Source organism: Ascaphus truei, chromosome 2 (assembly GCF_040206685.1).
Source record: "Ascaphus truei isolate aAscTru1 chromosome 2, aAscTru1.hap1, whole genome shotgun sequence".
Taxonomy (NCBI): domain Eukaryota; kingdom Metazoa; phylum Chordata; class Amphibia; order Anura; family Ascaphidae; genus Ascaphus; species Ascaphus truei.
Window position 1 is genome coordinate 34,123,244 of NC_134484.1, and position 26,681 is coordinate 34,149,924.

At 46.3% G+C, this 26,681-nt stretch overlaps 1 protein-coding gene across 5 annotated transcripts in view; it reads left to right on the forward strand.

Moving 5' to 3' along the window:
* ADCY8 (adenylate cyclase 8) overlaps positions 1-26,681 on the forward strand; it is a 464,483-nt gene that overhangs the window by 165,165 nt on the left and 272,637 nt on the right. For all 5 annotated transcript variants that reach the window (XM_075582007.1, XM_075582004.1, XM_075581999.1 and 2 more), the window contains exon 2: positions 11,715-11,864. In XM_075582007.1, coding sequence (XP_075438122.1) covers positions 11,715-11,864 — 150 coding nt within the window. The remainder of the gene's footprint in view (positions 1-11,714; positions 11,865-26,681) is intronic.

The window sequence follows — 26,681 nt, forward strand, 5'->3', positions numbered from 1 at the left end:
TGAGGCAGTGCTAGTTGGTAGGACGCCAGAAGGGATAGCCTGTTAACGTGGTCAGGAATCCCGGAGAGGGTCTGCGCTAGGCTGACCAAGAGAGGTAGACGCCCCAAGTACTGCATGGCAGAGCCAGAGTACCTAGCCCATTCCAGACACTTACCATAGGGAGCACAGACTGGGAGGAAGGAGTCACAGCAGACACTGAGAGAGTGAGCCTAGCCTGAGGTAGTGCAACATGAGTCCAGCCTAGATCAGGTACACATGTGGTGGTGCATCTGAGCAATCTTTATTGTACTGATGTGGAGGCTGCCCCGCAGAGTGGAGTCCCATGTACGATAACTGTTACGAGAGAATGGAGGATCCGCGTGGTGCGGAGAACACAAAATGGCGACCAGAGGCTGATGGGGAAGGCACCCGTGGCGTGCGCCCCACTGAAGAGCAAACAGTCGCCGAGTTATCTTTAACCAATCTGCTCTGGAGCGGAGCGAAGGCCGTGGCTGCCCCGTTTTTATCCTGTCTGGGACACCGAGGGGCCACCCTTGAAGAGTGTGAGGAAATTGTAATAATTGGGGGAGAACCCCGCGAGGAGAGCAAACAAACTGACTTTTTGGACTTAAAAGCCAACCAAAATGGCGGTTCCCGCTTGCTAGGGAAACCGCATGGGACAGTCACAGAGGAAATGGCTGATGCAGAACTTGCAAAGAGCTGGCCGGGAATGGCGCGAAGAGCAGAGCCCCGCCCTGATGGGGGGCATGGCGCGAAAGCTATGGCTGCGCCTTCATGGACAGTGACTCACTCGGCCCCTGTGCTGAGTCAACCGCTTAGTCTATGGGACCCTCCCCTGATTTCCACCAGGGGGAGTGACTTTCAACTATGGCCTGTGGGAATGCACCCACTGGGCCCAGGGACTGATATCCAGACGGCGCCACTACAAAAAGTAGTTCCGGCCGCGGAAATGATTTGCAAGAAAGAGGGATATTTTGCACGCAAAGCTGCTGCAAGGAGAAGGCGGGAACTAGCCGCGGGAAAAGAATCCAGCTCTGAGGAGGAAACTGGCGCGAAAACGCAGACCGCGCCCACCAGGACTGAGAGAGGCGCGGCCTTAATTAAGGGGCATGATATTCCCCTGTGGGACCCGCCCATAATTGCAACCCCTGGGGGCGGGTTCCAGCTATGTCAGCGGAAGGAGGAGCCGAAGCAGGAAGGGGCTGGCCCAGAAGCTTCTACCGGTCAGTTGCGAGGAACCACTGACCTGGAGAGACCCACACTGAAAGTGGTCCCCACAAAGAGAATGGCCTGCCCCTCCGCTGTGGGAACTATGGTCTCCACCCAGCCCTACTCAGTACCCGGTGGGCTACTAGTAGTAAGGGTGGCTAACACCGAGACGGTGGTCGGGCTCTGCCTACAATGCGGGCTGCCCGGAGGCACGGTCAACACGGCGGCACGTTGTCCACATTGCGGGACACTGTACTTATGGCCTATGCCAACGTTTATACCGATACAATCGGCTGACCCCCCGGGGGACCAGGCTAGGCGAGCCGCCGAGTCCCCTGGCGCACTGTGGATAGGACGTGCGAGTCCCGGAGAAAGGGGACTGGAGCCGGTCAAGTCGGCTGGGTCGGCCGCAACCGAAACAGTCGGGTCACCTCCTGACCGCACCGAGAAGGGAGAATACTCGGACGAGGATCTCCGTGAACTAGCGGAGGTGACATCGAGGCCCAGGATAGAACCGGGGAGGACGACACCCCGTGGTACCAGCAGCTGTCAGAAAAACAGAACGTCCCCCGCAGATCGGCGAGCCGAGAGACGGAGTCCCTCCGCCTCAGAACGTGGCGGCGACGGACGAGAGACGCCGGCACCCCTGCGGACGGGTAAGAGGAGTCCCTTCACTTACCTTGCCCCCGCAGACGGTGTAGGAGCAGAGAGGCCATGCCAGGCCGCAGGCGCACGTGGAGAGACGGCATCACTTCCGGTGAAGACGACGGCGGAGCTTCCGGATGTCGTCATCGAAGAAGAGATCCCGAATGGGGGTCCAACCCGCGATGACGGTGTTTCCGGTTCCGGGGAGGACATCACTTCCGGTGGCGACGGCGGAACCCCTAGAAAGAATGCTGCGACGCTTCGGCGATCGGGGGAAGGTCCCCGATCACCTACAAGGCCCAGGAGTTGGATGGGCGATCCAAGGACTGAGGAGGGTGAGATATCCACATTGGACTAGTCTACGGACAGCCAGGAACGGGTCGTAACCCCGTGGGGTCCAATCTCTTGCCCATACGCCCAATCCCACGCCCTAGCTAAAACCCCTGCCCCAATCACACGGTCCCCGGGATCCCCGCCTAGTTTGGAATCTGTGGACATATCACCAGGGGGAGAAGGGAGACGGACTGGGGAAAGACAGTGCAGTGGCGCTACGGAGGGCGATTCTCGGGGAGGGGGAGAGTTGAGAGTGGCCATGATAGCACCCGAACCAGTGATAAAGGCCCCGGGATCTTCCAGGTGGTTTCTACCGCGATCGGCACGGTCGTCTGGGGTATTTTCTCTAGATGATGATAGGGAGTCAGGGGGGTCAAATAAATGTAGAGAGAACCGTTGGTGGGCCCCACTATTCGAAGGATACTCAGCCTGGATGGACCGCACTCGGTTCCTCATCCGGCGAGAAGATGTAGTGGATTACTGGTGGGCTGTGGGAGAATTCACACCTGAGCAAAGGGATAGAGAGTTGCAGGAGCGGTGGCTGCAGATTGAGCATAGGGAGATAGAACCCATGGGTCCTAGCATCCTATCAGACCCCGTGGACCCTGACGAGCCCCTATCATGGGTGTTACCTGGGAGGGCCGGTAAGGCTGACCTGACCAGGATAAGTAGGGCCGAGCGAACCATAATGGCTCGGTATAAATCATCCCACGGGTTGGAGTACCCGTATGTCCCTGAGCCTCTCATGGATGAGATAGAGGACAACCGGGATAGGTGGCTTAGGGAGGCCATTGAAATGCACTTAGTAGGAAGAGGGAGTTCCGTGATAGGGAAGAAGGCCGAGGAGCGCATAGAGCACTTAGTGCGGGTATGGGGCATAGGGAGAAATATTTACAAGCACAGGGTGACATATAGGCCTGAGAGGGGACTGCCTAGGCACTATCACGTCACGGTCCTGGACATGGGCGGTAGAGAGGTTAAGAAACCTGACCCGAGTCACTATTTTTAGGGGGTACATATACATTACGCGGGTTCGTGGCTGCTGGTCGGGGCGGGCTTGGCGGAATGTACTGTAGTCATTTTTGTTATACACCATGGAAATTTGTACGTGAAGTTAACCTAATTATGTGTTGTATTTCAGTGCTTCCTGGAAAAGGGTAAACAAATTTAGGTCCCAGCGAGAAAGATGGGATTCACCAGGGGGAGAATGTAGCGGTCATGTAAAATGGCTACAGTCATCTCTCCTGCTGACAGTAAGGCCTGGTAAGTTGTGGGCATGCCAGCAGTAATTATGGAGGTTTGCCCTCACACCCTGGTGGGGTGCCCTGTGTATGGATGGGAGTAGTCACATGCTCTGACTCCATAGTTAGTGATGTCAGAGGTGTGTCAGCTTCCAGAGTATACATAAGGCACAGCACTGAGTCTAAAGTTAGATCTGCGTCCAGTTCTGCAAAGAGGAGGAGGAGTTCTGGCAGGAGTTCAAGTTCTAGTACTAGCCTGAGTTACTGAGAGTTCTAGTTATGTTATAGTAACTGAAGAGGAGACTATGTCCAGGGACCTGGCACAGGGCAGTGATCCCTGCGGGGATAGGGAATCCCTATCTAAGGAGAGATACACCTTTTAAAGGGAGGCACTGACTGGACATGAGTGGCTAGATATCTACTGCGAGGGGCAGCTAGCCCACATCAATCAATAAAGATGTTCTCAATCACAAACCCTCTCGTGTACATGTGTGGAGTGAATGTACAGAGAGGAGCACCACGGAGGAGTTCCTCAACAGGATCATCCCCATGCGGACGCAGGGACCCTGATGAGGTGGAGGCGCTGCACTGGAACTAGGTGAGACTCAGCACACTACCTCAGCTGCCTGTCTGGACGGGTCCTCCCCACACACCATCATGCGGGAGACTCAGGAGTCCTGTTGCCAACAGGTGCACCACCAGACACTACCACACTGTAATGGGGGCCGGTTAGACCACAGGGGCCAATGTGAGATTGGGTGGGTCAGGCCGGTTCAGAAAAACCGTTACATATATATATATATATATATATATATATATATATATATATATATATATAAAGCAGAAAGTAGCCGTGTTAGTCCAGTTGCGATAGTGCAGAATAAATGAGTTCTTCAGTATTAGGTGATACCTTTTTTATTGGACTAACAATTTATGTCATAGGACATAAATTGTTAGTCCAATAAAAAAGGTATCACCTAATACTGAAGAACTCATTTATTCTGCACTATATATATATATATATATATATATAACACAGCGAACAGCAGGCACTCCACTGGAAAATAATGTAGGTGCTAATCCCATAAGGTAATAATCTGAAATACGATACCGTTGTTTAGACGAAATCACACGGGCAGCACTCAATTGTTAGGTCAAAAAATAATATATTGTGAAACAAAGACACAGAACCAACGTTTCGGTCCACCAGAGGGACCTTTGTCAAGGTGGTGCATATTCTTTTTTGACCTAATTATTGAGTGCTGCCTGTGTGATTTCGTCTAAACAACGGTATCATATTTCATATATATATATATATATATATATATATATATATATATGTAGCGCACTTTCCCCCATCCCATGGGAGATGTGTAACTACGGTGTGTGTACGGTGCAATACCTGATGGCTCACAGGAGGACTGAGCCTCCATTTCTGGGAACCTGGGGTTTATCCTGGAATGATGCTCGGTAGCGCCTCCACCTGTACGGAATTCTATAGTGTAGAATAACCCCGTTACCGGACCCACATAGAATAAACAATACACAATGGTATAATTAGAACAGTTTACTATATGCATAATAATCAACACACAATAGTTCCACACTGTAACACTATGCCTCGCAGGGCCGTAACCCCACACCATGTCCTCCAACACCGTGTTCTCAGAGTCCCACACCCACTCAAGTGTGTAAAACAGCGCGGCCCACTAAAGCTGAGGTATACGTTGGTGCACATGTTGCTGTGAGGTACCTGCTGGGTGATGCCACACCAGGGCGCGCAGATGCTGTCGTTGGGATCCACGAATCCAGAAGGGTGATCAGCGAATCCTCTGCCTCTACACTGGATAGCTACCGCATGGAGTGATCCACCTTTACAATGTCTCTAGTTTCAGAGGGTGATCTAGTCCCAGATCACTGAATTGGCAATCACCAATGCATCCTGGCTGTGTCCCTCACTCTCCCTGGTACTACAAGGCCATGTCCCTATCCTATGGGCCCTTCCCTGCAGCAACCACTAGCTGAGGGGAGTTGGGGCCTAGCTGCGGCCTAACAGGGATTTTCTGGCCTAGTGCAGATGTCACAGACACCTGCACATATCTCATACCCTGTCCTTGTCCCAGCTCCGACTGACTGCCGTGGTCTCAGCACGCGAAATGTATCTACAGTATCTGTGGTACAGGGGAAAGCTGCAGCCTTATTGGCTGTACTAGACCATGTGTTACAAGGCCCCTAGGCATCTCGAGGGTTGTAATCCCCATCAAGCCTGTCCTCCTAATGGCCGCAGCTCCGGGGTCCTACTGCGCAAGCGCAAACTCTCTAATGGCCGCCGGTGCCTTCCGACGCTCTGTGGCGACCTGAACATGGCCGCCAAACTTGGGGATTCCGCTGCGTATGCGCAACTGCACTGCTCATGCGCGCTTCTGAAAAGTATGGCCGTGCCCTGCAAAAGGAGTCACCGGGAGCCTCTGGCGATGCGCTCGCCTGCGCAACCTTACCGTCTACGCCGAAACCTGCCCCCTGCCCTCGCTGCCTAGTGCACCGCTCCTGAGGTAGGGGGCTACGGGGGACATGGGAGACCCAGGTTATTTATATATCACGCACTCTGTGGCAAGGGACAGTGAACAATGTAATCACACACAATGGCTAGCAATACACTTATGTGTTAACATGCATAAAAATACATGTAAGGGAATTGGGGGGGGGGGAGGACAAAGGAAACTGGAGGAATAAATGTCCATTTTCCCTTGTCTACCCCTCTTTCCCTTACATGTATTTGTTTGCGTTTTAACAACTGAGTGTATGCTGGCCATTTTTGTATGATTGAATTACTCACTGTTCCTTGCCTCAGAGTGTGCACTCTCTTATTCTCTCTGTAATTTTCCTCTCTCTGGACTGGTTGTCCACTTTGAGAGATGCCGGAACCCTGTGCCTCTTACCTATTTTATATAAGTATCCCCATCTTAAGGCAATGTATTATTTGTTATACTTCACATTCAACACACATAACGTAGTCACCATCTGTTTCACTGTGCATGAATTATTTACTTGGCATTATTCCAAGCCTCACTCACTATATATTTTTTCACATTGCACATAGTTATTCACTTCATTTACTCTTTCGGTCTTTGGTGCAAATCATTTTCATATATACAGCTCAACCCCATTATAGCGCGATCCGCTATAACGTGGATCGCTTATAACGCGTTTTGAGCATGGACCCCGAATTAAAAAAAAAAAAAATTACATTTTGTTTGCACACTACACACACTCACAACACAAGCACACACTGCACACACTCACAGCACACTGCACACACTCACTGCACACACAGCACACACAGCACACTGCACACACTGCATACACTCAGAGCACACTGCACACAATCACAGCACACTGCACAGACTCACAGCACACTGCACACACTCACAGGACACAGCACACACTGCATACACTCACAGCACACTGCACACACTCACTGCACACTGCACACTGCACACACTCACAGCACACTGCAAACACTCACAGCACACTGCACACACTCACAGCACACTGCACACACTCACAGCACACTGCACTCACAGTACACACCACACTCACACCACACTCACACCCCTCCCACTCCCCCACCTACCTTTGGTGTCGGCTGCTGGGCTGATCTGATCGTAGCGGAGCTAGCATCGGGAGAAGGGGGGTGTCAGAGCAGAGTTGGCATCGAGAGGGGGGTGTCGGAGCAGAGCTGGCTGGGGGGGGTTGCTCGGAGCGGGTCTGGCGGGGGGTCGATGCGGTGCTGGCGGGCTGGCGGGGTACAGAGCGGAGCTGGTTAGGGGGGGTTGCTAGGAGCGGGTGTGGCTGAGGGGGTTGCTAGGAGCGGGGCTGGCTGGGGGGGTTGATCCGAGCATGGCTGGTGGGGGGATCGGTGTGGACTACTAGGGGAAGTGAGGCTGCCAGGAGAAGTTACGGTGGCTGCTGGGGGACGTGTAGGGCTGCCGGCCACCTCTTCCCTCCCTCCTCCCGATCAGGCGCACGGCGGGCATTTTTTTATTTTTTATTTTTAATTAGCACGACCCCAGTTCTAGCGCGGTCGGATCGGGTGGCCCCCGAGGACCGCGCTATAACGGGGTTGAGCTGTATATATATATATCCTGATGAAGTCTCGCTTGAGACGAAACGCGTAGAGATTGCTGTGGAGCCTACTGTCCAGGTTATATATTTTATTTGCACTCATCTACTGCACCGACACACTTTATTCGAGCAAATACCCGGTATGTACCTGGCAGATACCTGGAATGCGCCGCTCCTCACCTCTGACAAGCCCCGTTGCGTTTGCCTTCCCAGCCTGGGTTCATGCCTGGCTGACGGGCGGCTGATCTGTTAAATGATAATGATTAGGATTTAATAGGCTGCAATGCTTCGCGTGTCTACCAGATGGCATAAATTCATGAATTGTAATGCAGTATATATATATATACTGTGCAGTATTGCAGCCAGCGGGAATAAAATGCTTCAATCCCTGCTTGGAAAATAACTCAATGCACTCGGGCAGAAAACAGTCACAAACCTCAATACACCCGGGTATACCCGAATTCGTGGGACTAGCCAAGCTCGAATAAAGTGTGTCGCCAGTGTACATTATTGCACTCCTGCTGCTTTGCTAGCATTTTGCTACCAGCCATTCAGACATTCAAGTTCCTGTTTACACTGTGAACTCTCCCCGGCTGAAACCTCACTGACATCATCGAGTTCACGCGAGACTCTATTCAGTGTATGCTCTGTGTAGCACCGGAGAGAGGGGAAGGCGGCGTCCCTCGTGGCTTTCGGTCCCTGCCAGGAAATAGAGGGGCTATTGTGGCATGACACACCGCGGACATCACACCGAAGTCCTCCTCCTTGGGTTCCTGCGTCTGAACGGGCTGAGTTGTACTCAAAAACGCATTTTTTTCAGCTTTGTTTGTGAGTGTGCATTTTTATCCCTTACTCCATAAATTTATTGTTATACAATTTTACGCTATGAGTGCGCCTGTTTTTTCTGTGTTTTTGTATATATATATATATATATTGGCAATATGATACCGTGTTTGAGACGAATATCAAGAGGCAGCACTCCAAAAGGTAGTCAAAAAACTTTGTATTATCAAGACATCATGGTTATGATGTCTTGATAATACAAAGATTTTTGACTACCTTTTGGAGTGCTGCCTCTTGATATTCGTCTCAAACACGGTATCGTATTGCATATTTATTCTCTATAGGATTTGCACCCATCATCTTGATTTTCCCGACGGAGTGGCTATTGTTCTTGCTTATTCGCTATCTATATATATATATATATATATATATATATATATATATATATATATATATCTAAAAGCTGTGGGAACAACGATGCATCTGCTTAAATGGGCAAAAGGTGACACATTGTGTGCTCATTTGCATGTCATTTCCCAGAATCCCTTGCTGCAGTGGGAGCACTGTATGCTAGGTGATAATGGTGAAAGGCAGGGTTGCAGACCTGTCTAAGACATGTGAATGGGCTCACAAGTGATATTCTTTATTGACTATATGCTAACGGTGGAGGTTTTTTGTTGCCTTTACAAATATTAATAATTACATTGCTGACAAAACAAAAACACTTGTGGCTAAGAACTCTCCTGTTTATTTCCATGGTGATAATGATAATTTATTTATAGAGCATCAATATCTTCCATATCTAGAACAATGGGAGTTGAGAAGCTGGGATTGGGACAGTAGGATAATATTTAATTACAACAGCAGATACAAATGATCTCATGCAATGGAAACATTCTCTTCTGGCAGTATTTTACAATCTATCAGATGACTGAGGATTCTAGGCAGCAGATAAGAGCTACAGTATGTACAAATCTACTGCAGTGTTGCAAAACTAGTGTAACGGGTATTCCCTGTGAATACAGAGGCTACTACTGCTGTGTATACCTGTGTGGCTCTCAGGAGCCTAAGCCTCCGCTCGGGGAGCCTGGGGTACATACATATAACAATCTCGTGATGCAACGCCTCCACCTGGGAGGGATCCCAACGGAGTGGGAGGAGGCCCTCACAGGAAACAATCACGGTAACCACACTGTTGTAAAACAGGACAGGCTTTACTGCATATATGCGCATAACTTATATTCTACTATACATAACATTCAACGTTGCAGTTTGGGTAAGGTATAACATACACCCTGCTCCCACCACCATGTATCCCCACACCGTGTCCAATCGCACTATACAAGGCCCTTGGCCACTCTCCACGTAAGTGTCCCCAAGTGATACCCTCACCCTTTAGGTGTGCTTCTTGCGTTGCTGTACAGTGTTGGTGCACTTGAAGAATGATACTTGCCCTGGGCTCCCTCCCCGGGTTCCGCAGACTACGACAGGGATTCCGCCCGCTCCGAAGTCGTCCTCCGCACCGCGTTGGGTGAATTCCAGCGTGGATAATATCACCTTAGTCTCAGTGTCTTTGGTGGCGTTCTGAGCCCAGAACCCACCTCGCAGGGCTGCACGGCTTCAGCGCTGTGTCCCTGACTATGCAAATAGCTAATGGGGCAGTGTCCCTATCTAGGGCCTGTCCCTATAGCACCACAAGCTACACAGTGGCTCAGGACCTAACTGGGACCTAGGGGGGCTGCTGGCCTAATGCAGTGGGTCACTGACCCCTGCACTCACCTCCTACCCCTAGCTTGTCCTGGTCCTGACTAACGTGCTCCTCGCGCGCGAAATGTATCTAATTCTCCCCAAGCAGGGAGCTCCTGCAGCTCTATTGGCTCCCTGGGGTCATGTGGGGCAGCAGAGCTAATGGGACATGTAGTCCCCTCCAAGATCCTTACTCTCATTGGTCCGTGTTGCCACGCTAATCACTGCGCATGCGCGACCTGTCTGTGCCTCCCGGCGCTTGGCTCTATTGCGCATGCGCAATGCCACTGACAATGGCGGCGCCCTGCACCGGAAGCCGCCGGGACCTTCGCAACGCGACCGCGGCCCTAGCAACGGGCCGCACGCGTCCCCGGCAACTGGCTGCATCCCTAGGAGAGGCGCGCTATGCTCGCGCACGCCCCCGCACCTCCCCAAGAGCGGCTGCTGTGAATACCCGGAGGGGGGGGCGCACTGAAAGGGGGACCTGGCTACACTAGGAAAGTCTGTGCTGAAGGATGATGTTTTTTGAATACAATAGTAAAACTACACTCAATGTTTTTTCCCTGTGTTCTTCGTTTTGACTTGTGTTTACTGTACAGTAATTCACTGCTCTTATCTATTTATGGAGTTGGATACTGTAGATTGGAGTTGAACAATCATTGCTTCTGAATTGATGAGCTATATTAGGTAATATATATATATATATTTTTTTTTTTTATATATATATATTTACAGATGTAGCACGCTTTTTTCCCTACTGATAATGCAGAATATCTCATAATATCCTGCAATAGTGTGCCAGTGTGAACAATAACCCTCGGTACATCTGTAGCCACAGAGGTGTGTGAACGTCTTATTTTCTGCTTTCAAATGATATTCCCTCTTGTTGATGAAAGTTACAGGTTGTCACATACATTTGTATATGAGTCAGTGTGTTTTGCACCTAAATGTTTGGTAATGTTTGCTACCGTATGTTAATTTTATGATCATATTCCATGCATTTTCTTCAAGTTAGGCTAGGGTGAAGGGAATTAAAGGGTTACAGCAACAAAAAAAAACATTTTGCTAGGCAGATATTGGTATACTTAAATTAAATGCCTATTAATAAATGTCAGCATTCAAATTGCCTGCCAAATTATTTGTACATCTACAGCAGGAGTGACAAACTCCAGTCCTCAAGGGCCATCAACAGGTCAGGTTTTAAGGATACCCCTGCTTCAGCATAGGTGGCTCAGTCAATGACTAAGCCACGGATTGGGCCACCTGTGCTGAAGCAGGGATCTCTTTTAAACCTGACCTGTTGGTGGCCGTTGAAGACCGGAGTTATCCACCCCTGATCTACAGTATAGGAAGAAAGAGATAACAAGTGTTATTATGTAATGCAGCATCTCGAGTTTCAGTAGTGTGGAAACATTAAACAAACAGTAATATGCTCCCTCTCCTTTTCCAGGTAGCCTAGCAATCCAATGTATAGTACAGTAAATCGATTTTGATGTGAAGGGATTAACAGTATTGCATGTCTATATTTTTATCTACAAACAGTGTTATCGTTTTATGACATTCGTGAAGTGACTCTCTCACGTGGATATTGATTCATGTCTGACTGAAAATATTCCTATTTCTGTATTACAGATAGTGGCTCAAGCTGTGTTGTTTATGTGTATGAACACGGCAGGAATCTTCATTAGCTACCTGTCAGACCGTGCGCAGCGACAAGCTTTCCTGGAAACCAGAAGATGTGTAGAAGCCAGGCTGAGGCTAGAGACAGAAAACCAGAGACAGGTATTTGAAAGAAAGTCAGATGCTTCTCATCCCGCCATTCACTTCATTCTTATCAGTGGTGTCTTTAGTTGCACAAATGTTTCTGCATGTACAGTACAGCACATAGTTATTTTGATTTGTTCACGTCTGTTTTGGAATGGGCAAACACTATTGGCGTTTATTGATGTCATTTCCTGTATATTGCCCATCGTTTTATTTCTGTGACGGATTGATCTCGTTCATGCAAGTTTATTACAGCCTTAACAAGAATAAGGAGAATCACACGCGGCTCCATAGTGTGAATCTTCAACTAATATAAAAGTTTTAATACTACTCGCAAACGAATGTGAAAACGTGCTTGTCAGTGTATGATACGTGGCGGCAAATTGCAGCGAACACAGAATGCAGCGTCCCATCTCACGGCTACGCCGCTTGGTGTGCAATGATGTCAGTGTGACACCAACGTCACCCTGATGTCACTATCCACCAAAGGGCAGAGCCATGAACTACGTATCTCCTGAGCAGGCAATGAGCATTTTGCGTTAACCCTTATTAACTGGTAATTGGTTTGGGTTCAGAATGTTTCCTATGATATCAAGATTGAAAGGCTAGCAGACATGTATGATAGATACAAGCCTTCCTATAGTATAGGGGTGCCATTGTAGTATAGGGGTGCCATTGGGTTGGGTTGTTTAGATTGCTGCCCCTCATAATGGGGACTATTTATTAAAGCAGGAACCCCTACCAGAAGCTTATATGATTTTAATTCACATAATGCTAGGAATTTGCTTTCTGGTTAATTCCTTCTCTCTTTTTTTTTTAAATGTATTACTTTAGTGTTAAGAATAATTATTTTCTTAATCTCTAACTTCTGAGGTAACCTTAGTCTGCACTATGCTCTATGAAGACATCCATTTAAATCTCCTGGACACATAATATTTCAACTGCTCATATCTCCAGAATGAAGCCTCACATTTTAAAAATAAACATCCCCTGAAAAAGCAAGATGTTTTAAATATATGCACTATATATATATATGTATGTGATGATTAGTGTGGACAGGTGTTTTATCATTGCCAATGCAAACATTTTATATTGTTGTCTTTCTCTCTAGCAAAAGCCCAGATTTGCCTACTGTACAGACATTTTTGGCTGTGTCTTTCCCGGCAGATATGCCATCTCACACCTTAACGAATAGCCTGTGAATATGACATTTTTCAAGCTTGCCTCATTTGCATATAAAATGTACCTATCCCACAAAACAAATCATACATCAAAAAACTGATTTCCCATGGTTTAAACAGGCAATGACTGCTTAATGAATATGGTCAGATGGAAATCTGTGCAAAAAGGTAGACGTGCCACAGTTTAATCATCAGTCGCCAATATGGTTAAAAAAATGTTACGGTGCATAATTATCTGTCCTTTTTAATATGTAGTCCTTCTGACCAATTTAGTTTCTAAACAACACACAGAACCCCAGCAAGCTCTGAGCCCCCACAAAATATATATGTATATAAGTTTCAAAAAGGAGAGCTATTGTGCGTGGCAAATGTATACAACAAGCGACAAAGAAGCCCAATGCTACATCCAATATGACAAAAATACACAGTAAAATTCTTATATATTCCTTTGAAAAAGGGTCATTTAGTTTAACCCCTTGGCCAAAGCATTGTAAGCCTGTGAGCCACAACAAGGCAGACCCAGTTCACAGGTCCTAACACTACCAGATAACATACTAATATATCTCTATTAGGATTACAATTCTCATTTACCTCTATTAGGAGGGAGAAAGACCACATTGGATCTATATCCAGTAAAACTTGGGAAGTGGGGAGGGGCGGGCTTAAAACCTGGGAAGAAGGGGCCACTAACCTCCAACAGCTGCGACAGCTGAAAATAAGTTAAACACACAGAACCCCAGCAAGCTCTTTTTGGGTACCCCTGAGCCCCCACAAAATATATATATGTATATAAGTGTCAAAAAGGAGAGCTATTCAGCGTGGCAAATGTACAGTATACAACAAGCGACTGAGAAGCCCAATACTACATCCAATATGTCAAAAATACACAGTAAAATACTTATATATTCTCTTGAAAAAGGGTCATTTAGTTTAAACCTTTGGCCAAAGCATTGTAAGCCTGTGAGCCATGACAAGGCAGACCCAGTTAACAGGTCCTAACACTACCAGATACAATACTAATATACCTCTATTAGGATTACAATTCTAATTTACCTCTATTAGGAAGGAGAAAGACCAATATTGGATCTATATCCAGTAAAATGGAAAGGACCTGCTGACTTGGGAAGTGGGGAGGGGCGGCTTAAAACAAGGCAGGGAGGGGCCACTAACCTCCAACAGCCCATCCCCACTTCCCAAGTCAGCAGGTCCTTTTCATTTTACTGGATATAGATCCAATGTTGGTTTTTCTCCCTCCTAATAGGATTACAATTCTAATTTACATCTAATAGAGGTATATTAGTATTGTATCTGGTAGTGTTAGGACCTGTTAACTGGGTCTGCCTTGTCGTGGCTCGCAAGCTTATAATGCTTTGGCCAAAGGGTTAAACTAAATGACCCCTTTTCAAGAGAATATATAAGTATTTTACTGTGTATTTTTGTCATATTCAATTTAGTTTCTATAAATTCCCCTGAAAGTACCAACCCAACAATGTCAGTAAGGGGAAGAAGGTGACAAGTTAGGGAGGAGGGGCAAATATTGGTGAGAGGAATGTGGGGGTGCTTCTTACCTTGCGTGTCCTTTAAACAGTCCTGCCCACCCTCCCTTGGTTAGGGGGATTCAAGCAGTTTACGGGTGGATATTGATTTTTCTGTGGTTTACTCTTGCTGTGTGGGATGGTTCTAAAAACAATCTCCTAGGTGATCCCAATTTGTGCAAATATATAATGTTGATATAGAAAGTAACCATTAATATAAGAGAGGGAAAATGCTAAATATATTATGTTTCGATATGGCTTATTCTTAAAGAAGGTTTCCGTTCGACTCAGATTAAAATGATCCAGTCTGTTCTACATCAAATTCTCTTCGAACAAGCGGAGCACAACCATAACAAATTAAAAACAAGACAAGGAAAACACAATTGTGTAGTAATCCCAATAGAGTAAGGTGGAAATGTCATAGCACTATATTTATGCACTCACAAATTATATGTTGTGTTCAGGTAGTTTCAAATATATCTTTGCCTGAGGCTTTAACTCGAGCCTTCTCATACATAACCACTTAGCTTGCAATATAGAAAAGATGCTAAAAAAAAAAAAGAACGTTTGAAAATAACCACTACTAATGTTTTCAAATGAAAAAATAATTAATTAATTCTAATTCAAAAATCTAAAACCATGAGGATAGTGCTTAGTCACAAATAAACCCACCAAATATACTTAGTTGTGTTGTAAATGTGGAAAATGTTGATACATTTTTTGACTCTAAAGGTTCCTCCTAAATGTCAACATTTTCAAAATGAACCCGCGTATTTCCAAACATTTGTAAGGCACCCATGAAAGTGGTCTCAACAACTGGGAGTGGATCCGGATGCACTGGCAGGCAGGCAGAACTGGACAGAGCCCGGCATTAGAGACGGGCTGTGCGTAACAGAGCTGGTGCAAGGCAGGATTGACAGACATGCACAGTACAATGGACAAGGCAGAATCAAGGGTCAGGGCGGGGGACAGGCAGGATTACTATTTATACAGGCCGGAGTCAGGGCAGATGGAATGCAACAATGTAGTCAGGCAGGGGTAAGGGAAGGCAGAGGTCATTGAGCATAGGCAAGCATGCAGAAGATTGGGTAGCAAACAATTCAGCCGGATAGATACTCTTAAAGCTGTGAAGAACCTTACACACTATAATTACTTAGTGCCTGCATTAGAAGAAAAAAAACACAGTGTATACTATTTACGTATATACATATTGGCAAACAAAACCCAGTATATATAGTGCATTTTGGCTGGAGTATGCCAGTATAAACCGTATCCCCACCTTTTTCATATGGCTACTGTGTAAGCCTAACAAGGGTGCGCAAACTGGGGGATGCAAGATTTTTTAAGTGGGGCGCCGATTTGTGGGAGCAGAACAGCAGCAGCAGAGGCGGGCGGCGGGAGAAGATGACAGAGGTCTGCCAGAGTGTAGCAGAGTGGCAGAGAAGTTCGACCGTGACAGAGGAGGACAGCCAAGGAGGAGCATGCCCCAGTGGTCTGAACCAGAAGTCTTCACTGACCTCCGGTATCTATCACTGCTACAGCATACTCATCCCCGGCCATCTTCCTCTGCCGCCGTCCAACCTCTGCCGCCCTGCTCCACTCTGGCGGGCCTCCATCATCTTCTCCCACTGCCACCGCCAACCTCTGCCACCGCCCTTTTCCACTCCCAATATTACCACCGAAGCCAGGTATTAAGGGGATTAGAGAAGGAGATGAGATCAGGAGGGGGTGAGATCGGGGATGAGAGATGAGGAAATGAAGGGATAAGGAGTAGATGATGAGGAAAAGAGGGGATGAGGAGGAAATAAGGGGATAAGGAGGAAATGAGTGGATGATGAGGAGAGGGATAAGAGATGAGGAGGGGAGATGAGATGAAGAGGGTAGCTGAGAGATAAGGAGGAGGGTGGGGTGATAGAGAGATGAGGACGGTGGGTGAGAGAGAGTAATGTGCGAGAAAGAGGAGTAGAGTGAGAAAGAAAAAAATTACACATTAAAATTATTTATTTAAAAAAACATACATTTTATCACGTTTTGTTTTAAATATTTATGTACAGTATGTGTATTCAGATTTATATTGTATACTGATTTAGTAAAGTTTTTTTTCCATGTGATTTGGATTACATCAGGCAGGGGGGCCTGTAGACGGACGTTCACAGAGGTACACAATTAGGAGGCTTTATAATGTGAAATTATAATAGGCTTTATTGTAACTGTTCCTTTTCATCAGGAAATTATCCAAACACAGGGGGGGAACAAAGCTTCCATTCACTTGGGAGTATTTCTAGTGAAATCCTATGCAATTAGTTCACATCTCCATTAGTTAAGCCTGTCTCGCAGCCCCAAAACATATAGCCTGAAAATAAGCAGATATAAGCAGTCTTAATAATGAAAGTCTTATCTGTTTATCAGCTGTAGAGTAAGCTTCTCTGCTCTCCTGGAACCGCACCCGTGCGTGCACAGAAAAATACCAGCATCCAGGTTTAGAAGTCTTATTGGGTGTCTTGCAATCAGCTCTGCTGTGTGACTGGCAGAGCTCAAGACTGGTGAGCTCCAGAGATCTGGGTTTCTTTTGGTCAGTCTCTCCTGGGACTCAAGAACCTCTGCTCTGTCTCTCCAAAGGTCAGCTCTCAGTCAGAGCTAAAGAGAGTCCCTTCCTGTCTGAACAGACAGGTTTTTGTAAACAATCTAATCAGGCAGGTGGTATTTAGTAATTAACTACCACACTGCTAGATTAAAGGCACATTACTGAACAGGGATAAGTCCCCTGTTACATACTTCCCCTGGTTGTGGGAAGCTCGGGCTTACCACGGCCAAAGCCCATCCTTCCACTCTCATTCTAGATATCTCTGTGACGTGAATGAGAGTGGATGGAGGAAAAGAACCCTCTGTCCCGCTGGGATTGGAGCCCTTTCTCCAGTTTATTTTTGTCTCCTCACGAAGATGCTTGAGATCAGCACTCCTCACTCGCTCGAGGAGGACTTTTTCCACGTAAAGTCTTTTTATCGCGTGCGTTGTCTTGAGATTTCTGTTGCGTCGGGCACGCCTCTTTTTGTAGACAAAGTGTATGGAACAGTTGTAGGGCAGTTAGGACTAGCCCTTAGAGTTTTCTGCTCTTGAAGTGGTCTTTCTGCAGCTTCTCCACACCACAGAGTCGCCAGTTCAGCTTCTTCAGCTAAGGATTCTTCTGGCTTTGATTCTGCACTCCTACCTCTGTTTGTTGCCTGTTGGGCAGCTGTAGGTTTGGCTAGTGCATTCTTTGGTGGCTCAAACTTCGTAATTTTGTTTTGAAGTTGCGTGGAGTCCCCAACTCTCACTGTACCCTTGTCCTTACGGGCATTAGTTACTGTGGGATACTGGTGCTTGGGCAGAGCCAATACCTTTTTCCGTATTGGAGGAATCTGTATCAGAGTCTCCTTCATATTCTGGAGCTCTGTAATTTTTGTCGTCAAGGTTGCCGCTTCGTCTGTTTTCTCCTTGGTGTACTTACTCAAGGGAATGGAACAGTCTCTCTGTCTCTCCAGCTCTTGCTCCAGTTTCTGAGCCTTCTCACGCTCCCTCTCATACAGAGTCACCTGGTATCGAAGCTCCGCTTCCAACGATGCTCTGAAGACATGCAGCGTGGCCTTTAGCTCCTCATACTGCTCTGTGGGGACGTACTGGGTATTCAGACGTTCCTGCAGCGCTTGTACCTCTTTAGCAGCCTGCAGTTTTTCTTCCTGTAGCGTTTGCTGCTTCTCCTCAGCATACTGGAGGTGTGTACGTAGACCTTGCAGTTGGTTCTGCATTCGGTGCTCTGCGTCAAACTTTTCCTTGACTTCTTCTGTCAACTGAAAATTTTCCTTTTTCAGTTCCAAGTTCTCTCTTTCTAATCTTGAGCTTTCTCCTTTTTCAGTCTCTGTATTCTTCTGGGCTTCTTTGCAGTCCTCCTTCCATTTACGCACATCTGCTTTGAGAATGACAATCTCCTGGCGTGAGACTTCCTTCTCTAGGTTGAGGGTCTGAAGCTCCTTCTGAGAGACTTTGAGAACTGTACCAAGATTACCAATAGTTTCTTTAGCAATGTCCAGCTCCTCAGTGAGACTGTGTAGTTCCTTTCTGGAAACTTCCAGGTCTGTGCGGCAGCTGTTAGTCTCATGATGTGAGGCATCAAGCTCTATACGAAGAGTGTGAACCTCTTGCTGAAAGACTGTCCTCTGCTTCAGTGCCTCCTCATACTTCCGCTTTAGCGTAGCCACCATTTTAACAGATTGACTCTGCTTTTCATCCATGGCGGAGATAATAGCCTTTGCAGTATCTAGCTCAGTCTTGAGATCCTCCAATTCGGTCTTGGCCGCAGAATAAATTGCGAGCACAGTCTTCTGTAGCTCAGCATTATTTTTTCTCTCTCTTCCTAATTCTTCACAGAGCAGATCACAGTCATGCCTGGCAATTTTCAGGGTGTCTTCAGGGCTGGTCAAGGGTTCGTCACTCACTGGTTCCGGCTCCGCTTCCCTGGGATGATTAGTTGAGGGTTCCTCACTGTTGGCACCGGACAGACACTTCTTTGGGGTACACGACTTCTGCCTTGGGCCCTCTAGATATTCGTTTAACCGTGGGACAAATTCTCCATTTTCTCTAGGCTGCAGGGCAACTCGGTCCCCCTTTTCCTCCACAGGATCTGCAGACGTGTCTGTTCCTTCCACGGTAAGTGAAGAACTGCTTTTCTTTTTCTTTTTCTTCCTTTTTGATTTGGATGACACCGTCCCTTCAGGGATACTGGGGTCTCCATCTTCATTTGAAGTTTTAGCAGCTTCATTATATACGCCAGGCTTTTCTTGCAGCTGCTTTAGCTGACAGAAATATTCGGTGATCCACTGCTCCCGCTCTGTCTCCTGCTGATCATATTCGTCATCAAAGGGAGCGGTCTTTTCTGTTCGTGCCGAGTTCAGGCACCCCCACCATTCTTGGGGTGTTTTGTGGGTGTGACTCGGTTCGGGTTCCCCGTATGAGATGTCTTCCTCTTTATTGGACTGGAAGGGCCACTCTTCCGTGGGCTAGGGTTCATTACAGGAACGCTGCATCTTGTCCTCCATTTTTAGGCTATCAGGTGTTATTTTCTTCCTGACCTCAGGAGGCGCTGTTGCAGCTGTTGCCACTGTATTTGCTAGAACCCCCAATTGTGGTAGTCCTACTAATGGGCATATTTTGCTTGCAGAGGTCGTAGCTCTCACAGGCATCTCTGTAGACTTTTCTTTCTTGGATAATTTTTTTTTAATATCAGCAGTACTGTGCATGCATTTTCTTTTATCAGGTATACAAGTTGTGCAGTTGCTAGGTAAAAAGGTCTATTTGCTTTACACCATTTTCTTGCAGGGTGCAATCTCCCCGCTTCAGCAACAGAATTTGGTTTTCTGCCTGAGTTCAGTAATTTCCAGTCTCATCTTTGGGTATTATGGCATTCACACTTCACACTTTGGGTGTCTGTTTTTGCTCCCAAGATAATAGGCATACTTTTTTACTTGCAGAAAAAAAAAACATTCTTTGCAGTGGACTATTTCTTTCATTCCCGGCAGGGTGACTCAACACTCAGCAATTGGCTTTGAAAAAACCTTTTTCCTTTATAGGGCAATTTTACACTCAGCATTTGTTTGCTAAAAATTCCCCTGCTCCAGCACAGTCTTGTATCAATTTTCACACTTTTCTGCATATACTCCATTCACAGCTGGTAGTCCTATGCGGTGTGGCAACCTTTATCTGCAAAATCAGTACCACTCGTGGGTCACCATCTGTATTCACTGCTTCAGCGAAACTTTTGAAAACAACAAACACCTATCCCTTTTCAAGGGCTGACTCACTTCTTGAACCCTGACTATGGCTGGAAGGCAAAACCCCTATTTCAATGACCGTATTACACTTTGTGATAGGCAATTAAAGGTTTACCTGCTTCAGCAGTCTCTTGGGATTGAGGAAAAGAGTCCATCCTTGGTTTTTGTAAGTCTCAGTGCAGTGTAAGTTTCAGTGGTGTGTATCCCTTTAACTCTGCCTCTGTTGCATGAGAGTTTTTTTTTTTTTTTTCTCAGACTGTTTGTAGACAAAAAGCATCAAAAAAAATTCACATAAAAATCTCCGGTCCTTTTTAACTACAAAGACACCTCTTATCCCACTTCTGACACCAAATATAGACGGACGTTCACAGAGGTACACAATTAGGAGGCTTTATAATGTGAAATTATAATAAGCTTTATTGTGCCTGTTCCTTTTCATCAGGAAATTATCCAAACACAGGGGGGGGAACAAAGCTTCCATTCACTTGGGAGTATTTCTAGTGAAATCCTATGCAATTAGTTCACATCTCCATTAGTTAAGCCTGTCTCGCAACCCCAAAACATATAGCCTGCAAATAAGCAGATATAAGCAGTCTTAATAATGAAAGTCTTATCTGTTTATCAGCTGTAGAGTAAGCTTCTCTGCTCTCCTGGAACCGCACCCGTGCGTGCACAGAAAAATACCAGCATCCAGGTTTAGAAGTCTTATTGGGTGTCTTGCAATCAGCTCTGCTGTGTGGCTGGCAGAGCTCAAGACTGGTAAGCTGCAGAGATCTGGGTTTCTTTTGGTCAGTCTCTCCTGGGACTCAAGAACCTCTGCTCTGTCTCTCCAAAGGTCAGCTCTCAGTCAGAGCTAAAGAGAGTCCCTTCCTGTCTGAACAGACAGGTTTTTGTAAACAATCTAATCAGGCAGGTGGTATTTAGTAATTAACTACCACACTGCTAGATTAAAGGCACATTACTGAACAGGGATAAGTCCCCTGTTACAGGGCCCAACTAATATCACGTATAAAAAGGGGAGTTCTACTTAAAAAGTTTGCTCAGACCTGGTGTACGCTATTATTACAGTAGCCGACTGTGCATACGTGAGTTTTCGGGCATGAGCAGATGGCTACTCTGTTTATAGCCTCTCACAACAAGATTTTTGGAGGACCACATTTTCCCCACATTTTTTCGCAGAGTATATATAACCCTGATGAAATCAGCTGCCGCTGACGAAACGCGTATGGTGTTTTATGCCTTTATGGTGACCTTTATGCTACCGATCGGGATCTCCTCCAAGCACAGCTGATCAAGTGAGTGTCTGAGCCAAGCCGTGCTAATACTGCCGTTTACATCTGCTGCTGCTGCTATTGATGTCGTGGTTTGAGGATTCACAGCTTACAACGGCAGCTTTACTCCTGTGAGCCTACAGGTAGCACCAGAACACTATTTGCCTACTATTTCCCTTAGAGGTAGGGAAAGGGTGTTACATACACATACACATACACACTGTTTTTCTGGCAATGCAGGTCCCAAAGTAATTAGAGTGTGCACGGTTCTTCACGTTTGAATTATTTAGGGCTGAATGCAAAAGATGCGCTCAATCATTGGCAAGGCAAAACTTCCCTCTAGCATATAAATACAAAAATGAAAAAGTATATATTTTCTTAAAATACATGCCTCATAAACTCTAGACATACGTAACACAAAAAAATTATGTTCATGATTTTTTGTTGAAAACAATAGTCCTGATATTTTTCTTATACATTTACACTAACTTCAGATTTGCAAAAACATTACTTACAGAAAGCTCAGTGTAATGTATGTATGTCTTTATTTATATAGCGGCATTATTGTACGTAGCGCTTCACAGCAATAATACACTGGCGACACACTTTATTCGAGCTCGGCTAGTCCCACGAATTCGGGTATACTCGGGTGTATTGAGGTTTGTGACTGTTTTCTGCCCGAGTGCATTGAGGTATTTTCCAGGCAGGGATTGAAGCATTTTATTCCCGCTGGCTGCAATACTGCACAGTATATATATATATACTGCATTACAATTCATGAATTTATGCCATCTGGTAGACACACGAAGCATTGCAGCCTATTAAATCCTAATCATTATCATTTAACAGATCAGCCGCCCGTCAGCCAGGCATGAACCCAGGCTGGGAAGGCAAACGCAACGGGGCTTGTCAGAGGTGAGGAGCGGCGCATTCCAGGTATCTGCCAGGTACATACTGGGTATTTGCTCGAATAAAGTGTGTCGGTGCAGTACACGTGACAATCCTATAAATAACAAATAATACAAATAACACATAATGGGAAGAAGTGCTTCAGACATAAAAATAACATTTAGGAAAAGGAGTCTCTGCCCCATAGAACTTACAATCTAATTGGTAAGTAGAAAGAATGTAAAGAGACACTATAAAGGTGTTCTGATATGTGTGTCTGCAAGGGGCCAAGCTCGATGTATGAGGTGTATAGTATCAGCCAACGAGCTACTCATATTCTTCGTTAAGGAGGTGGGTTTTAAGATGGGTCTGAACAGTGGTTAGACAGGGTGATTTTGAGAGGAAGGGCATTCCAGAGGTGTGGGGCCGTCAGCGAGAGAGTTTGAAGGCGGGAGAGGGCTTTGGACACAAAAGGGGTAGAGAGAAGATATCCTTGAGCAGAATGCAAAAGTCGGGATGGTGTTTAGCGAGAAATTAGGACTGAGATGTAACGAGGGTGTAACGGACGTGCTCACCACGAACCAAGACCGGACCGCGGGGCTGAGGTGGGGATAGTGAAACACCAAACTGTGACTGCGAAGCCGGGTCCGGATTGCGTATTACGTCGTCGTGGGTAGCCAGGTCGGGGTTGGAGATAGCAGCAATAATGATATCCAGGCTGAGGTCAAGGCAGGTGGCACAGGAGCAAAGGTCGTGGTCACAGGCCAAGGTCAGTACTAGGAAGGCTTCAGTGTAGAGCTTCAGCGTAGGCACTTCAGCACAAGGGAAGGTCTCCGGAACAGAGCAGTTACAGCACAGGGGATCCAGAGCAGATGCTCCAGCATGGGAGGACCTCTCGAACAGGAGACAAGGAGACTGAAAGGTTCAGCACAGGGCTTCAGCACAAGAAGGCCAGATGGGCCAAGCAGAGGTGCTTCTGACAAGCACAGATACAGGGCTGAAAGTGTTGAAGGCCTCTGGAACAGGGTATGCAGAAATGCCACAGGAACCATGAAGCTTTAGTGCTAAGGATACAGCACTTCAGCACAGGAATGGGAAGGCCCAAGGTAGGCAAGCAGAGGTGCTTGTAGCAAGCACAGGTTACCAGGAAACAGGAATTAAAGGATTATGCTCAGCTACTTCCTGGGAGAGAAGGACTGACCCTAAATAGCATAGACAGCCAATAGGGGCAGAACTGCATAGAAGGCAGCATCAAGCAGACTGCAGTGTAAGTTCAGAACCAGGTGATTCCAATAGCTGTTCACAGAGAGTTTTGCCTGGAACCTCTATAGCCCTTTAAGGATGAGTTCCAGCCAAACCCAGGACCGGATCCCTTACAGAGTGGCAGGAGAGTGTAAAGCCTTAAAAGTGAGGAGGGGAATTGAGTGTGTGATAAGGGATTTGATAGGAAGCCAGGAGAGATATTTCAGCAGGGGAGACACTGAGACAAATTTAGGAAAGAGCAAAGTGATTCTGGCAGCAGCGTTTAGGATAGATTGTAGGGGAGACAGGAGAGAGGCAGGAAGGCTGGACAGTAGGATTTTGCAGTAGTCGAGATAGGAGAGAATGAGGGCCTGTGTCAGCGTTTTATTTATTTATAAACCGTTTTACCAAGAAGTAATACATTGAGAGTTACCTCTTGTTTTCAAGTATGTCCTGGGCACAGACTTATAACTATACATGGTTACATTAATGGAACAGTGTTATACAGTCAATTCACAGACATTTCAAGGACAGATAGAGTTGGAAAAATTAGGTACAGGGAATAAAAGGGCTGGTGAGTTAAGATTGAAATAGAGAAGCTTTAACATCACCAAACATCAGAAACGGCTGACACCCTTAAGCTGCCCTTCGGCGGCACTAAAAGCTGTCCACCATTGGGGCAACACAGATGTACACTGAAGTGGTTCAGATTGAATGCAGCTGTGGATTCAAAATCCTTTGTCTTTCTCGCTCATTACCCTTACTGCGCTGGTTCTGTGCAGAGGGGTGGAGCTCTTGGGGAACCTCATCAGGTGTCCGCACTTGGGGCGATGCAGATATACACTGGGGGGTGCAGATTGAATGCAGCTGTGGATTCATAGTCTTTTGTCTTCCTGGCTCATTAACATTCCAGTGGGTGGAGTTGACGTTCCACATAGTACAAGCAAAAGCAGAAGTTAACCCTTAGCACACTGGTTCTGTGCAGAGATGCGCAACTATTGGAGAAACCCATCATGTGCCCACTTTTGGGGCGATACAGATGTACACTGAAGGGGTTCAGATTACAGATTACTTATTGTTTAGCAGTAGAGCAATAGAGGAAAGGGCATATCTTTGTAATATTGCGTAGGAAAGAAGACTGGTTCTTGCTACCTTTAGAATGTGAGAGAAGAATGTGAGAGATGAGTTGAGTGTTACCCCTATGCAGCATGCTTGTGCTACTGGGTTTATGATAGTGCTTCCAACAGTAATGTACAGCAGAATGAGGTAGTAGTGCCAGGTTTGGGAGGAAATTTGAAGAGCTCTGTTTTTGACAAGTTTAAGTCAGCGGAGGGCCATCTAGGAGAGACATTCAGAAACTTTGGTCTGTACCGCAGGTGTAAGGTCAGGGGTTGAAAAGTAAATTTGTGTGTCATCAGCATAGAAGAGATATTTGAACCCAAGAGATGAGATTAGGTCACCTAGAGAGAGTGTGTAAAGAAAAAAGAGAAGAGGTCCCAGGACAGAGCCCTGAGGTACTCCCACACAGAGATCGATAGAGGAGGATGTGTGTGCAAAAGAGACAAAGAGACACTGAAAGTACGACGGGAGAGGTAAGAGGAGATCCAGGATAGAGCATTATTACCGATACCAAGAGTATGCAGAATGTGAAGGAGATGAGGGTGGTCCACAGTATCAAATGCTGCAGAGAGGTCGAGTAATATGAGCAGAGTGTAATGACCTTTGTCTTTGGTAGCATGGAGGTCATTAGTTATTTTAGTGAGGGCTGTTTCAGTGGAGTGAGCAGTGCAGAAGCCAGATTGTAGAGGATCTAAGAGAGAATAGGTGGTGAGAAAATGGAACAAGCAAGAGAATACAAGGCATTCAAGGAGTTTAGAGGCAAAAGGCAGGAGGGAGACAGGACAATAGTTAGAAAGACAGTTAGTGTCAAGCTTGCTGTTTTTGAGTAATGGAATAACTGTTGCATGTTTGAAGGAGGAGGGAAAGGTACCAGAGTAGAGGGAGGAGTTGCAAATGTGTGTGAACATAGGGTTTAGAGTAGGAGCAAAGGTTTTAGGAGATGGGAGGGAATGGGGTCAAGAGGGCAGGTGGAAGAGGGAGAAGAAGAGATCAGCAACGATACATCCTTCTCTGTTAAAGCGTAGAAAGAGTTGAGGAAGACAGGAGGAGAGTTATAAAGAGGTGTAGGATGGGAGGAGGATACAGAGGGGATGTCCTGACATATGGATTATACCTTTTTTCTTGAAATAGTCAGCAAAGCCCTGAGGTGAGATGGAAGAAGAAAAACAGGCAGCAGAGGATGGTCTGAGTAGGGAGTCAGTGCGGGTTAGACTTGTGCATTCTGGTTAGTGAAGAAAAGTAGGTATTTTTAGCCTGGGGAGGGCAGAGTTGAAACTGGATAGCATACATTTGTAGTGAAGGAAGTCTCAGAGAGTGTAAGATTTCGTCCAGAGGCGTTCAGAGGAATGAGTGCAGGAACGCAGCATGCGTGTGTGGCAATTTAGCCTAATCATGTATAGGAATACTAAATATTATCTCTCTGCATCCCCGAATATACTGATACCAGATATGTATAGGTGCATGCTGTTTTATCAAATAGACTGCCCAAATTAGTACAACTGCATAAGGATCTTCACGGAGACAAAATACGCGCCCAGTTACACTAACTTATACAGTACATGGGAAGATGATTACATATGGCAAAATAACCCCTTCTCCTACCACATATTTACCTGGAAAAGATTCATAGATGATATCATCTTGATTTGGAAAGGGAACCTTACTAGCCTTGTGGATTTTTTACAATACCTTAATGATAACAAACTGAATCTTACATTTACCAGCATTACCAATTCTGTAAGTATCACCTTCCTCAATGTCGAACTTTTCCCTTCTAAAAATTGTATACATAGTA